General features: G+C 33.9%; 1 protein-coding gene across 5 annotated transcripts in view; it reads left to right on the top strand.

Moving 5' to 3' along the window:
• The window catches only part of ldb3a (LIM domain binding 3a), a 58,430-nt gene that overhangs the window by 7,563 nt on the left and 34,131 nt on the right, over window positions 1-16,736 (top strand). For all 5 annotated transcript variants that reach the window (XM_073834008.1, XM_073834007.1, XM_073834011.1 and 2 more), the window contains 2 exons: window positions 11,267-11,418; window positions 15,565-15,640. In XM_073834008.1, the coding sequence (XP_073690109.1) occupies window positions 11,267-11,418; window positions 15,565-15,640 (228 nt within the window). The remainder of the gene's footprint in view (window positions 1-11,266; window positions 11,419-15,564; window positions 15,641-16,736) is intronic.

The following is a 16,736-nucleotide window of genomic DNA, read 5'->3' as shown; positions in this document are numbered from 1 at the left end:
AAGATTTTGAATAAATGCTGTTCTTTATCACTTTTTATTCATCAGAAAATCTGAAAAAATCACAGCTTCCAAAATATGAAGCATAACAACTGTTTCCAACAGTGATAATAAATGAGCATATTAGAATAAGTTCTGAAGGATTGTGTGACACTGAAGACTGGAGTAATGATGCTGAAAATTATATTTTGAAGTACATTAAAATAGAAAATTGGTATTTTAAATTGCAATAATATTACACAATATTACTGTTTGTTCTGTATTTTTAGTCAAATAAATGCAGCCTTGATGTGCATAAAAAAAATGTAATCTTATTGATAACAAACTTTTGAACGGCAGTGTATTTGACAATACAGTTTGTAATATCCTAGGACTTTTTTATAATCTAAATCCTAAATATAAGTATTATAAATAAAAGAAATATGTTTAATATAGTTAAAGCTAGAATAAAAATATGATATTTTTTTGTATTATTTATATTTCTTTTTTGGTAACAGTTTATTTTAAGGTGTCCTTGTTACACGTTACATGTACTTAAAATTATAATATCAATTCATTATGCAAAATGACATGCAAGTAACACTAAGCCAAACCCTAATCCTAACCCTAAACATATAGTAAGTACATGTAGTTGAATAATATTACTCAGTATTAAATGTATAATCACACTGTAACAAGGACACCTTAAAATAAAGAGTAACCTATTTTTAATTTATTTATTTACATTTATACTCAAAATTTTTCAAATGCTTTTAAAGAATTGTACTGACATATTACAGAAAATACGCAAGTATATTTCCTAACTTTCTTTGGCTAACATACTGGGCCTTCTGAATTGGATGAAATATTGTTGGCAGATGCTTGTGTGTATATGACTGTGAGTGCTCCTATTCAGCGCTAGGTGCTGAAATGAGGGTTTCTCTTGGCTGAGAGCAGCTCAGACTGTAACAGATGGTACACAGAAAGCATGAACTTGCAATTCAGTTCAAACTGAAAGCAGCAGATGAGGGATATAAATACCTCTGGGTGGTTTGGATGAAAAGGAACTCCTAAGGAAAATAATACTTTTATCTGGAGAATGCATTGGACAGTAATTAAGTAACAGCAACAAAGAGACATTGGCAAATGGTATACTAAATTATTCTAAATCTTGTCTATGAATGCAGTTTATGCGCATGTTTATTACGTTTTTACTTTATGGAAACTATTAAAATTGTAATAATCAAACATTGAGATCCATGTTTTAGCTGTTGTGTATAGAATAGCACAGATGAGAAAATAATTTGTCCAGTAGTTGCGGTAGGAATAAAGGGGTGTTGGGATTGCCAATGTAAAAGAGAAAAGTTATGGGGTTACCCAGCACTAAATTATATTATACTTACAGTAATGTTCTGTGACATTTCATTTGACACTGAGGTGTCATTAAAATTGTGTTTGCAATGAAATGATGTTACAGTTAAATGTCAACAGGGATCCACTGTTTAGCATCTGCCAAATAGTTTGAGGATGTTTCATCCAATGAATGGCAAAGGGCATTTGCAGTTGCCTAATAATATAAAACTCAGCTTAATATTATTGTGGGCTTGACTTACTCTAATGCACCAACTGGTGGAATAGTGTTTCACCTTTGTGAAGTGATATTAGGGTGTTCAAATATGGACGTTTTAAATTAAGGGCTACTCTCATTCGCATGGTATTCACTGGGCATCCAGTTAAAGCTTGTGAAGATTGAGTTTTATGGTTGGCTTGAATTTGATCTGCATTAATACTATCGCTGCGTTGGATTAATGACACAAATGTAGCTGTCTCTTCACTTGGACTGCATTCAAAGTTGTTGTTTTTTTAAGTTCTAGAAATAGCACAACACCCCTAGTGAGAGCTTTCCCCACAGTGTTGATTTTCATTGTGACTTTCCAATGCTGGACCGCTTAAATGACATCTCTCCACTCGCCTATTCTCTAATGAGCCGAGGGAAATTGTTCATTCCAGTCAGTCTTCAGGAAGATTGATGCTGGCAGATGAACACAAACCTACTTCATTTTTAAAGCTAATTATTGCATTCTTTCTTCCCATGAGCTAGTTAAAAAGAAAAAAGGGCCTTTAGGGCCAGATTTACTAACAGCTTGTGCCAGCACAAACTGTCTTTTGGCATTAAAATAATACTGTCAGGATGTACTAAAGATGCGCAGGGAAGAATTAGCGCTGAAAAGCCATGGACACAGTTATTTTTGCGCGTGACCTTATTGAATATGCATTTGTATGCACGATTTATGGGAGGAGAGTATTAAAATGAATCATACAATGTGACTTACTAACGTTTGCGCTCGTCAAATTACTGGTATTTGCGCTATTATTTAACGCCCCAAAAAAAGCATGTCTTAAAACAAACGGTAATTTGCGCTGCTCTTGGTAGATTGTGCTGGTCATTATGGAAATTATCTGGCTGCTTCTGCATTCTTTAATGTGCGCATTGTTAGTAAATCACACACAAATTTTTCCCTCCCATTGGCGCTTTTATGGAATTGCATTCTAACACTAATTTGCCCCGTTTAGTAAATCTGGCCCTTAGTAGCCTTTTCAGTCTTTTATGTTTGCTTGCTTTTTGTGTAATGTATATCTGTATTTGTAAAATATTGTATATAAAATATTAAACAAAATTTTGTTTCACATAAGCATCAAATGGGTACCTGAACCACAAAACCAGTCATGAGGGTCGATTTTTTTATTTTATTTATACATTATCTGAAAGCTGAATAAATAAGCTTTCCAGTGGTGTATGTTTTTTAGTATAATATTTGGCTGAGATACAACTACCTGAAAATCTGGAATCTGAGGGTGCAAAAAAATCTGTATTGAGAAAATTGCCTTTAAAGTTATCCAAATGACTGCATTCTTAGCAATGCATGTTACTAATCAAAAATTAAGTTTTGATATATTTACAGAAGAAAATTTACAAAGTATCTTCACGGAACATGATTAATTAATATCCTAATGATTTTGGCTTAAAAGAAAAATCTGTAATTTTGTCCCACACAATGTATTGTTGGCTATTGCTACAAATATACCCATGCTATTTATGTTTTTGTGGTTCAGGGTCACAAATATCTTCTCATTGGCTGATTTTGTGTCATATTGCAGCATGTTTAAGACATGATGTCATTCAGACTAACCTGATGATATTTATACGCACATCATGCAAATTATTGAACTTGAACTTTTAAAAAAAAATTTTTTTACAAAATATGTACGATATGTACTAAACTCTTTCATGTCTTATTGCACTTAAACTGTCAAATACATACAAGCTCATGTACAAAAAACACAAATGAGTTACAAAAACAGTCAGTTAGGTCTGTAAAGGTAAACTGCTGGGAAAGAAATTGCATGTTATATTAGATCTGTGTGGCAGCAGCGTAACATACAGTAAACAAATAAATAAATCCACTGCTCTCTTGTCTTCTCTGAGGCTGGGACTCTAAATAGTGTTCTGTGTTCGTCTGTGCAGCCAAAGACAGTTCTAACATGCTGTTGGAACTGGTACACAATTGTCGCTTGCGAAAACAGAATGACGTCGCCGTAGGTGGAAACGTGCAGATTAAAGGGAGGTTATAATATACATAATGGAGAGAGCGAAATTTGACACACTCTTTTTTTCAAACATGCTTTCAGAAAAATGCTTACCAAAACAAAGTTATTGGGTTGTCCTTTTTCATGTTTTCTGGGTTGTTAGATGCACTTAATTATAGCACCTAAACACGGAAAAAGTGAAATTTTTATTATGTTTATATTTATTTTAAGTCAGAAAACAAAAACACTTAGGACGCTTTTCAGAACAAGTTGTATCACCTTCAAATAGTTGTGTTAATAATGTTATGTAATGCTAGTCTTTCTCAGATAGTCTCAAACCAGTAGGCAGCAAGTACCAGTCTTGGTGTTTGCCATGAGAGCCTGAAGCTGGTGCTGCTGACAGGCAGAGCTGTTTTTAGATGGCTGCTGAAGGTCAAGTCAGTCCTGCTGGGGAAGAGCTATTATTTACCAACATCCCCCAAAACGACACACTTCTGTCCAGAAATACATAAATGTTTGATGTTTTTATTCAAAGCTTGTTCTCAGATATTTCAACAGGTTGGATTTGGTGTGCTGTGATAAACTCTTGGTCTTTTTCACATGTGTTTTATTCATATGGTGTTTGGCAGGTTTACTCAGCTCTTATGTGAGGGGTGCTACAGCAGGGGAGGATCGAGTCACATTGCATTCATATGGTGTCGGATTCTTTTCGGTCTTGTTAGCATAAATGAGCCCATCTGGTTAAGTACTCAGGCCTCAATCATGAGCGAGTACTGCTACTTCGCTCTTATGTAACTGATAAAGTCTTCACCATTTCAGATATTTTGACACCATGACTGTCAATTCGTATAATAATTGGTACAGATCGTATTGTATTTACTTATAAACCGCAGAGAACAAGGCTGTATTAATTCAAAACTTAATTCAGTTTAAAATAAAAAATAGTTTTTGTCTTCGGCAGAAAACATTCTGAAGGCAGATTTCTAATACCATTTTAAAGCTTGGAGTCTAAGATTGTTTTTTTTTACTTTTGTTTAACAAGGATACATTAAATTGATCAAAAGTGGCAGTAAAACATTTCTAATGTTACAAAAGTTTGTTCTTTTGAGCTTTACACTACCAGTCAAAAGTTTTTGAACAGTAAGATTTTTAATATTTTTTTAAAGAAGTCTCTTCTGCTCACCAAGCTTGCATTTATTTGATCCAAAAGTACAGCAAAAACAGTACATTTTTAAAAAAATATGTGTACTATTTTAAATAACTGTTTTCTATTTGAATATATTATAAAATGTAATTTACTCATGTGATTTCCAAGCTTATTTTTTAGCATCATTACTCCAGTCACATGATCCTTCAGAAATCATTCTAATATTCTGATTTGCTGCTCAAATTTATTTTATTTTTTTCAGGTTTCTTTAATGAATAGAAAGTTCAGAAAATCAGCATTTATCTGAAATAGAAATCTTTTGTGACATAATAAATGTCTTTATCATCACTTTTTTATCAATTTAAAGCATCCTTGCTCAATAAAAGTATTCATTCTTCACGCTTTTGAATGATATAGTGTATAATGTTACAAAGGCTTTTTATTCCACATAGATGCTGATCTTTGGATATTTCTATTCATCAAAGAATCCTAAAAAAAAAAACATTTTTGCAAGTTTTGAATGATTTAGAATGATTTCTGAAGGATCATGTGACACTGAAGACTGGAGTAATGATGCTAAAAATGTAGCTTTTATCACTGGAATAAATTACAGTTTTAAATATATTTAAATGAAAAAAATGTATTTTAAATCATAACAAATATTTTTATATAGTAAATGTTTTTGCTGCACTTTGAATCAAATAAATGCAGGCTTGGTATGCAAAAGAGACTTATTTAAAAGCATTAAAAATCTTTCAAAAAACTTTTGACTGGTAGTGTATATTCATCAAAGAATCCTGAAAAGAGGATTATTTTTCCACAAAAAATATTAAGCAACACAAATTAAGCAGTTTTCTATACACTGAAAATTACAAGAGAGGTTGTTAAACACAAAATCAGCCTATTAGAATGATTTCTGAAGGATCAGATGTGATATTGAAGATTCTGAAATTTAGCTTTGCCATCACAGGAATAAATTACATTTTAAACAATATTACAATAGAAAAAAATTGTTTTAAATTGTAATAATATTTCACAATATTACTGTTTTTACAGCCTTGGTGAGCATAAGCAACTTCTTTTAAAAAGACCCCAATCGTTCGAATGGTGGTGTAGTAGGATATTTGCTGAAGGAAATAGTGAGACTGTATCTTGATTTTTATCCACAGGTATTGATTGTATTGTGGAAAGAGGAAAGATTACAATCATATTTGGCACTGGATTGATGCAAAAGCAATTGCAAAAGCAATCATGCACAAGAAGACCAAGTTTCTCAAGAAAATAAAGTGCATTTTGATTTCATGTTGACTTTATTTTATTTTTGCTTTACAGTCAATCTGTCTAGCCATCAAATGTATCACTCTAGTTTTCTCTGTGGCCTACTTTCCCCTCGTGATTTACTTGACCCACAGAACAGCTCCTTTGTGCTGTTGTGAGTGCGCAGGAGATTTGAGCTGGCATATCAGCTACTCATTCATCCAGGCATCAATTGGAATGAGCTAGAATGGAGAGTTAATGCATGTTTTGTGTGCCAGGCCTGGTAATCCTCCCTTCAGTCTCTCCAAGCCTTTGTTTTCCCATGCTCCCTTCCTTTTCCTTTCACCGTTAGTTTTGCTAACCCCAGCACAAAGCAACTGTATCGGTGCATATATAAAAACAAGTAAAGCTGAATCAGAATTTTTTGTATTTCAGTGTCCTTTATCATCCCAAACCTGCAGAACCTTCTTTTTTGGTTTGAAGTCATTTTTTTTTTAATTCGTAGCCAGGTCATTTTATGGGGATGTTGCCCCAAGCACGTGAACATTACTATCACAGTGGCCTTTCTGACGGTGGCAGGACACTCCCCCTGCTAGATGTAGCAATTAGACTTGACATTTATAGAGGAAGAAGACTCTTAAAACAACCCCTGCACACAAGTGGGTAGCACCCATTCACACAGACACAATTAGAGCAGCTGTCAAGCAGGAAAAAGACTGCAATTGCTACCCACTGTAGGTAGTTCTATATACAGAACACATTTTTGAAAGAAGGAGGAAGTCATTCAAAGCTATTTTAGACTTATCGTGGCCAACTGTGAGCATAATCATTCCAACCTTAAAAGGTTAGATGTTAGATTCTGACTGATACCCATGCAGACCAGCAGAGTTTTTTTTTGCTAAACCTAGTGACGCTTATTTTTATAGGCCTGTACTTCAATAAGCATATGAGACAGACTTCAGTTATTTGTGAATTTGTGCCAGAGGATAGGAGCTCTCTGGTTGGTAGCTGCAGTTATATTGGGTTCATAAACATGGTCAGTGAACTTCAGCTGGTTAATTCATTCGAGAAAATGATTATCAAAAACTGTGCCACGGCAGTATGCAAGAAGGTCAAATACAATCTGTCATATTTGTCCATGAGTATGTGTGAAGTGCCAGGATATATAGACTATCCAAGTGTCGGATTGCATTGATCAAGTTAAGCTCATCCACAGTGTGGACGTGACCACAGTAGTGGAAACACAGCTGTCACATACCGATACATTTTTAAAGATATTACACACAGTAGCCACACGCTGCAAGCTTTTCCTATACAGCGGCACTGATTTATGAGATATTGTGGACTGAATTATCAAAACGAGATTTTGTGTAAAAATATGCGTAATGGATAAAAATAGGATAAGCACTGCTACACTCTTATTGAGAGTTGAAAGCATAATCAAATTAACTGAAATATTTCATAAGCAAACACTCAAAGACTACATGTTGGCTTAACAATTATCAGCTTTACACTAGTAACCAGATATCCTTGATGTATGATCGTTTTAATATTTCTCATTACTAGTTTATCCCTATATTATTAATTGTCTCGCCATTGATGTGTCTGGATGAGTCCGTAAAAAGTATCAGATGAGAATAATGGCAGTAACAATAAAGTTGCAGCCACATTTACCATTGTACTGCTGACTTTTGATGGTGAAATACATTGTTTCAATAGAAATCCATGTAATTTGGAATTTTCACAACTGGTTTAGTTTGGATATTCACTGCAGTGACTAACAGAAAACTTATTGGTTTGAAAAGTGACTTGTAAACTGTGTTTCATACGGTACATTGCTATTGGCAATAAATAGACCTTGCTAATCTTAAGAAACAAACAGGACCTTAAGAAACAAAAGCATTCTTCCATCCCTCAGATTTCTAAGCCAAGTGGAATTTGAATGCAAGTTCTAAGAAGAAATATTTGCATCTTTGATAATAAAGCGGCATGGTTTTTGTAGTTTAAAATGTTTGTTTGAAAACTCACATGGCAAAATTTGCATGGTAGGGATAGTTCACTCAAAAAGGTCACATGGACTATTTTAATGATGTCCTTACTACCTTTCTGGGCCTTGAATGTAGTGTACCTTTCTGGGCCTTGAATGTAGTGTTGCTGTCAGATTTCATCAAGAATATCTTAATTTGTAGATGAACGAAGGTCTTATAGGTTTGGAATGACATGAGGGTGAGCAGTTAATGACAGAATTTTCATTTCTGGGTTAACTATTCTTTTAATGTGTATATGGTTGACCAATCAAATTAGAAAACTATAACTAGCTGTTGTATAATTGCATTTGTAAGTGTCTGTAGTTATACAGTCATTTTGTCTCAGCAGTATTTTTCATTCCATCATATATTGTAGCCACTTAGTAGATGATGTTGTTTGACCAGCTCTGCTGCTCCTTTCCGTCTGTCAGTTTAGTATTCCTGAACCATTTGTTGGTTTGTCAAAGGCTCAATCTAGGTACCACAGACTCTCAAAGCTTCCCAGTAGTTAACGGGAATCAAATTGCAGAAACTGATCAAGGTCTGAAAACCAAGGAATAATAGCATAACAGAATTTTAAGAGATCTGGGCACAAATATTGTAGGCATGATGCCAGAGGTGACGCATTAACTGGTGAAATAGTTTATTTGATTGCTTTTTTTGGCAATGTGGATTAGAGTGAAGCACTCTAGGATAGTTCAAGGATAGTTCATCCAAAAATGGAAATTCTGTCATCATTCACTCACTCTCATGTTACACAAACCTGTATGACTTTCTTCTGTGTAACACAAAACATTTTGATTACCAACATGGACAATTTCTCAGTATCTTCTTTCTATAGTTTCTAAGCTTTAAATGCAGTTATTGCACTCTGCTTGGTAGGTGTTAAATAATTGACAACAAACTAACTTTCACAGAGTATGTCTCTTGATGTTATTTCAGACTCATATACTTGTCATTTTCTTGTTATGGCTGGTCTACTTCTCAGGCTGTTGAAATAGGCTTTGCAGTCTTGGCACTTCTGTGTCTAAATCCTTGGCTCAGATGGGCATGCATTCGTTTATTCATTTAAAATTCAAAACAGATGGGGAAAAAAAACATTCACACAGACACAGAGTCAGTTCTTCCGTTCTTCTCAATGTGAGTTTTAGTAATAGTCCCTCAGGGAGCAAAACATAACACTGTGTCAAAACTTCATAATCTTGCTAAAAGAGATTAGAGAGAAAGATGCACACATCTGAAATCAGCTTTAATAATTTACACTTTTTTTTAGAGATCTACATGGCTGGCTCTCAGCAATGCACAGTGTGAAGAGATGCTTCTGGCTCAAAACACAGCTGAAACCTGACCAGATTTATGGGGAAAAAACAGATTTAAAATCTTAATATATGATAGCCTACTGTAGTTTTATGGTACAGAGATGACACTGTGCCACTCATCTGTGCAGTCTGAAGGTTTTTCTGTATCTACTTTATATCACAGAAACCCAAATGATGGTGCGCAACATGCTCCTTACATGTCATGGAAGAACAGATTTTTTAGAAAGTTACTTATGGAGATGCAGAATCTTTTAATATCAAAGGTTTTCAGTTGCCAGTACAATTTTATTTTGTCAGTGAAGTGTCTAATAATGAGGGTTTTAATGTTTTAATGTCCTTATTTAAATTTTGTAAACTTTTCAAGAACATGTTGTATTTTATACTAAAATCAAAATAAATTAATTAACAAAGTCAGATGAACTCTAATTTTAGGAACATTAAAAACATTTAAATTTTCACACTCAAATGTATAACCAGCTTATTATCTTATTTTGAAATATTATATCAATTCAAAATAATGTGATTCTATTTTATGTCGCAAAGCTGAATTTTGAGCAGCCATTACTCCAGTTTTCATGGTCATATGATCCTTCAGAAATCATTCTAATATGCTGATTTTGCTGCTCAGGAAAAACTTTACTATTATTATTATTATCAATGTTAAAGAGAGTTGTGCTGCTTAATATTTTATTGGAAACAGTAAAACTTTTTTCAGGATTCTTTAATGAATAGAAAGTTCAAAAGAACTGTTTATTTGAAAACCTTTTGTAACGTTATGAATATCTTTACAGTTACTTTTGATCAATTTAATGCATTCTTTCTGAATAAAACGATTTATTTGTTTAAAAAAAATCTTTCTGACCTCAAACTTTTAAACAATAGTGTATAACTACAATTTCTAAATTTGTATTGAATTTCTGTGAAAGACATAAATAAAATACATTTCCTGATTATTTATTGACCCCTATGTCATCCAATATGTTCAAGTCTTTCTTTCTTCGGTCATTAAGGTTTTTGAGGAAATTAAGGTTTTTGAGGAAAACATTTCAGGATTTTTCTCAACTTAGTGGACTTTAATGGGAATCAGTGGGTTGAATGTCCAAACTAGAGTTCCAAATCAGCTTTAAATGGGCTCTAAACCCTTCCCAGCGGAGAAAAAAGGGTCTTATGTACTGAAACAATCGTTCATTTTCTAAAAAAAAACAAACAAACAAAAAAAAACAATTTATATATGTTTTAACCACCAATTCTCATCTTGCATCTTGACTTTGAAGCTGCAAATTTGGACCTTTAATCTGTTGGCTCCTATTTAAGTCCACTATACAGACAAAAATCCTGGAATGTTTTCCTTTAAAATCCTTAATTTATTTTCTACTGAAGAAAGAGAGACATAAACATCTTGGATGACATTAGGGTAAATATCAGTTATAAATAATTTTTATTTTGGAAGTGAACTAATCCATCATAATTCTCACATACAGTAGCCTGTTAACAGCATGCAAAATATGACCCAGACACATTCTTTGTTTTATTCATATTATATACTTTACACGTATTATTTCATATTGGCTTAGACATAGACTAAGCGCATAACTTTATTCTGCAATCGCAGTCTTATTTTTAGCAAGAGGAACACATTATCTGTTCCAGCACTAAGCATGCAGTATGCCAAATGTGTGCTTAAGACCTCTTTGTGCACCCAGCTGTCATGGATTCAGAATCCGTGTGTGTTTTTATCCTCCACTGATTTTATTGAGAGGTTATCAAGCAAGCACCTGTAGATGACAAAGCCGTTCCTATTGTTTAGCTTTATTCTTACATTTAAACTACGTTATCAATCTCATGTAGAGGCGGACCAGTAAAGACCAAATTATTACCTTGTCTAAGTGTTGTGTTTGCAGAAGTGCTGAGCTGTCAGTATTTACTTTATAAGCTTGTTTGGTTTGTGGCAGATTACACCAGGGAGCAAGGCAGCCTCCAGCAACCTGATCCAGGGTGACATCATCGTGGCCATTGATGGGGTCAGCACAGAGGGGATGACACACCTGGAGGCCCAAAACAAGATCAAGTCTGCCAACTTCAATCTGGCCCTGACTATGCAAAGGTACAGTGCATTGTTAGTGTTTTGAAGGTGTGTGTATGTGTGTAATCGAAATCAAAAGTTTGAGAGTTTGTTTCAGAAAGATGTCTCTTATGCTCACCAAGTCTGCATGTGTTTGATCAAAAATAGTAATATTGTGAAATGTTATTACAGTGCAATGTAATGTGATGGCAAAGCTGAATTTTCAGCAGCTAGAAATTCTAATTCTAACATTTCAATTTCAAAAAGGAGTCTTATTACTCTCTGATGCATTTGTGTATTATAGTACTCGCCAAAACCGTTTAAAACCAAGAAGGCTGTGGCAGTACTTGGAAATTCAGTATTGTGTATGACACATGTACAGTCTGTAGAACTGTAAGAGAAGCCTATTGGATAGAATCAGAGTTTCTTCCACTCTGGTGAGGGTAATAAAATGATCTGCCATGTTTACGCTGTGATCCCCACTGATATATAATATGTCTTGGCGAACATGAGTTTGTAATAATCTGTATCTTCACTGACAGCTCTGAGGCAGCCTTTCTCATCCTCTGGTGTGATCTGTCAGTGCTGTAGCTACAAACAAAGTTTTAATTGAATTAATTATAGTGAATACAGATGATAGCGGGTCTCATGGGTTATTGTGATGAAGATGCTATTGTTGGCTCGTTCACTGCAGTGTAATAAAAGCAGGCCTTGACTGTTCAGTGTAGTCAATCATGGGATTAATTTTTATGAACTGTAAGCAGACTGCAGCTTCGATATATCACAAACATATGTGACCGAGATTTTGTGTGAGTTCAGATGAGCTCTGTATGTGTTCATCCAGGGAAAGGTCATGTGATTTTATTGCCTTCGTGGTAGTCGAAAGCGAAGATATAAAGAGTATTATGACACATCTGACAACTCACTGGCTTTATCAGATCAGACTGGCTGCTGATTCATGTTACTCATTTTCAGCATTTCTAGACAAGCGTCCTATAGGCAAGCATTCACACATGCAGCTTCTAGAAGCTTTCTTCACGGCCTCTGGCGAGTGTCCATTCATCCATCAGCAACCTCATACTAACTTGATAAGCTCTTTTCCAGCCTTGTGCTCCAACTCAAGGCTGCCCAGAACTGGCACAACATAGCTTTAAACAAGGTGATGTTCACACTGCAGTTCATCTGGATCACTTTCATATTCTTATGTGGATATGATTTTCAAACTTTGCAGTTGGAACTGAATTCATGCAACTTTATTTACCTTAACTATTCAATTAACTAGCTCAGCGTTCATCTTAATTGTAAGCTAGATTTACCTATTGATGTATAAATTATTAATGTATGTATTTTCATCACTTTTCACACTTTCTATTCATCAAAGAATGTTCCATGAGCACCAAATCAGGATATCAGAGTGATTTCTGAAGGATCATGTGACACTGAAGACTGGAGTAATGAAAATAAAGTACATTTTAAAATGCAATAATTCAAATTCACACAAAAAAAGCTCATTTAATTGTGGTAATATTTCACAGTATTACTATTTTTACTGTATTTTTAATTAAATAAATAAAGCCTTGTTAAGCATAAGAGGCCTAAAGTCAGAAATTGACGTAAGTGTTGAAAATCTTACCAGTCCCAAACTTCATAACGGTAGTGTAGGCTATACAGTATATTGGGTTTATATAAGGGGTGTGCGATGTTTATCATCTATGACAATATAGTAATTGTTGTTTTAACAATATGCAAGCTCACATTATCGACTATGTCACTCACTTTTGCAAAAAACTATTGAGAGTCCAAAAGCATTCAATGCGTGAACTGAATGCAGTTAGAATGCCACTATAATTCAAGTTATGAAAGCCAAAAAAAATGAGTCAAAAGTTTACATACACTTTGCAGAATCTGCAAAATGTTAATTATTTGACCAAAATAAGAGGGATCATACAAAATGCATGTTATTTAGTGCTGACCTGAATAAGATATTTAACATAAAAGATGTTTACATATAGTCCACATGAGAAAATAATTTATAAAAATGACCCCGTTCAAAAGTTTACAAACACTTGATTCTTAATACTGTGTTGTTAACTGAATGACCCAAAGCTGTTGTTTTCTTTGTGTGATAGTTGTTCACGAGTCCCTTGTTTGTCCTGAACAGTTAAACGGTTCCACTGTTCTTCAGAAAATTTCTTCAGTTTCCACAAATTCTGTGGTTTTTCAGCATTTTGTGTATTTAAACCCTTTCCCACAATGACTGCATGATTCTAAGATTATAAGAAAACCTTTGGAATTTGAAGATTAGGGTAAATTTAACTTATTTTGTCTTATGGGAAACATGTAAGTATCTTCTGTAGCTTCTGAAGAGCAGTGCTAAATAAAAAGAATATGATATTAAAGCAAAATAAGAAAAATGTACACATTTTAATTATATTCAAAAGTTTACACCCCTGGCTTTTAACGCATAATTTGTTCTTTCTGGAGCATCAGTGAGTTTTATAACCTTCTGTAATAGTTGCATATGAGTCCCTCAGTTGTCCTCAGTGTGAAAAGATGGATCTTAAAATCATACAGTTATTGTTGAAAAAGGTTCAAATACATTTTTGCATCTCATAGCAACAGTGTTTTGTTCCTGAATGAATTATTTGAGTCAATAATTCAATGATTCATTCATAAAGATAGCTATTTGCTTAATTTCTAAATGAATCATCAAATTCGAACTAATTGTTTGAATGAATGATACAAAGATTCACTCATTAAGACAGGGACAGGGGCGGTTTTAGTGCCATTTATATTTATCCATCCATGGTTGAAACAAGCCTAGGTACCAGCATAATAACACTGAGCAAAATATTGTTTAATTATTGTCATTGGGGAAAAAAAAAATCCAAAATATATTGAGATATAATTTTTTGTCAATATTGCACAACCCTGGCAAATAATGGCAAATAATGTTTTTCACTTGCTGCTGTAAACATTGGCAATAGAAACTAAATTAAAAGTATTATTAATACTAAAACTAAAATGTTAATATTAATGCTAATGCAGAGTTTTGAGACTAAAAGACTGGAAGAAGTTCTAATGTCTTGTTTTAAGTAAAAAAATATGATATATTGCATTAGGAAATGTGTTTATGGTGTTATGATGAACATGACAGGCTAGACTGCATTATGTGAAACAGCTTCATATGTTAACAACATCAGATTTGAGCTTAAAAGCTCATGACTGGGATGCAGAAATAAAGTGATCAACTTCGTTTATCCTAGGCATGTAGTACAAATATCAATTTCAAAAGATGAAGTTTCATTTTTTTAATTTATATGTAGTTTTCTGTGTTGTTTTGGATGTGTGACCCATGCAGAGGGAGTGGCATGTCTGGGATAGTGTATCTCCCTCATGGACCGTGAGATACGCGAAATATATGAGTTTGTAAAAACATCCTTGATCTCTCCAGAGCAGGTTGCAATTCTTATGTGTCTTATATCTTAAGTCAGCTTCACTTTATTTTGAGTAAAACCCCCAAAAAAGGCATGTTCACCTTTTTTTTCCCCTTTTTGAGCATACCTGCAGGGATTACACCGGATCATCCTTCCTTTGCTTTAACACTCTTAATAGATCCCAGAGTTCCCTCTGCAAGGGTTGTTGTTATAAAGTGGACACGTAGGGTGAGGTAGAATTTAACACTTGTCAAAATATGTTATCTACTTTGTTGTCAACCTCTACTGTGTGCCAAGGACTTCTCTTTTGTCAGTTGTTCTTTGTGCTTTTCTTTTTGCACAAATTTTCAAACAATGTGCACTATAAAGTATGTTCGTCTTTTTTCCCCCTTTGTGTACAAAACAAGTAATGTTTTAAAAAATGTTCTGAAAAGGTTCAATTTGGCACAAAGTCTGTTCGGACAAAAGCATTTTTCTGATAGCTGCAACAAAAACGGCTTCTGCTGTGGATGGGATTCATTATGTTGTTGTTGTGAACGTGTTCAATCTCAAAGGAAATTTGAGAGACCTAGACAACTAAAAATATTTGCTGCAAGTTTGTACATGGCTGCATCATTTGTCTAGAACTGTATGTGAGATGTTTATAGTTCACCTCTGGATGTTGCAATTTAGTCAAAAAAGATGTGATCCAGACAGTCTGTCTTTAGCACTTTTGTAATTTTCTTCAAATGTTTACTCTATTTTATCACAGGTCAAAAAGACCCACTCCAGTTCACATGACAACACCAAGGATTGACTCCCCTATGCCTGTGATCCCCCATCAGAAGGTCTGTCACACGTTACTCACTGTCATGTATTTTACATACATCTGCATACAGTATATGTCCATGCATTCGCATATTATAAGTCAAGCACAGGTCATACAGTACATTCCACATGATTGTTCATAAAATGTAAAAATTAGAGCAAGCCTTGGAGCAAGCTTCAGGTGATTTAAAAAAAAAAAATAGAATTATGCTAAAGATTCTTTTTAGAGTAAAGTCTGTTCTTTGGTTTCCTCAACTCAGGATGCTTTTATGTATGATATTCTGCTCCATGTAAAAAGCCTTATGATGCCCCCTGCTGGTTTTCACTTTGCATACTACAGCAAAAAGTTAACAAAACGTTGTTAATGTAATGCTCTTCAAAGTTGTGACCCTGGACAACAAATTGTATACAAGTTGAATGAATAAGCTTTCCATTGATGTATTATTTGTTAGGATAGGACAATATTTGGCCGAGATACAACTATTTGAAAATCTGGAATCTGACAATGCAAAAAAAAATCTAAATATTAAGAAAATAGCCTTTAGAAAAGTTCTTAGCAATGCATATTACTAATCAAAAATTAAGTTTTGATATATTTATGGTAGGAAATATACAAAATATCTTCATGGAACATTGGACCTTTACTTAATATCCTAATAATTTTTGGCATAAAAGAATAATAATAATAACAATAATTTTGACCCATACAATGTGTTTTTGGCTATTGCTACAAATATACCTGTGCTACTTAAGATTGGTTTTGTGGTCCAGGGTCACAATTTGGCGTTTAATTAAAAAATGCTGTGTTGGGCACACAAAAGAAAAGATCATAAGGTCTCTTTTTCAAAATCCTCATTGAGACATACACTACCATTCAAAATTGTAATAAAAATTAATACTTATTCAGCAAAGATTTCACGGTTAATCGCTGTTTCCACAAAAATATGTTTGTTTTCAACATTGATAATAGTAAGAAATGTTTCTTTAGCATCAAATTAGCATATTAGAATGATTTCTGGAAGATCATGTGACACTGAAGACTGAATTTAGCTTTTACATCAAATGAATAAATAGCATTTTAAAATGTATTCAAATAAACGGTTGCTTTAAATTGTA

This window comes from Garra rufa, chromosome 2, assembly GCF_049309525.1.
Source record: "Garra rufa chromosome 2, GarRuf1.0, whole genome shotgun sequence".
NCBI classification, from domain to species: domain Eukaryota; kingdom Metazoa; phylum Chordata; class Actinopteri; order Cypriniformes; family Cyprinidae; genus Garra; species Garra rufa.
This window is presented reverse-complemented; position numbering and strand designations above follow the sequence as displayed.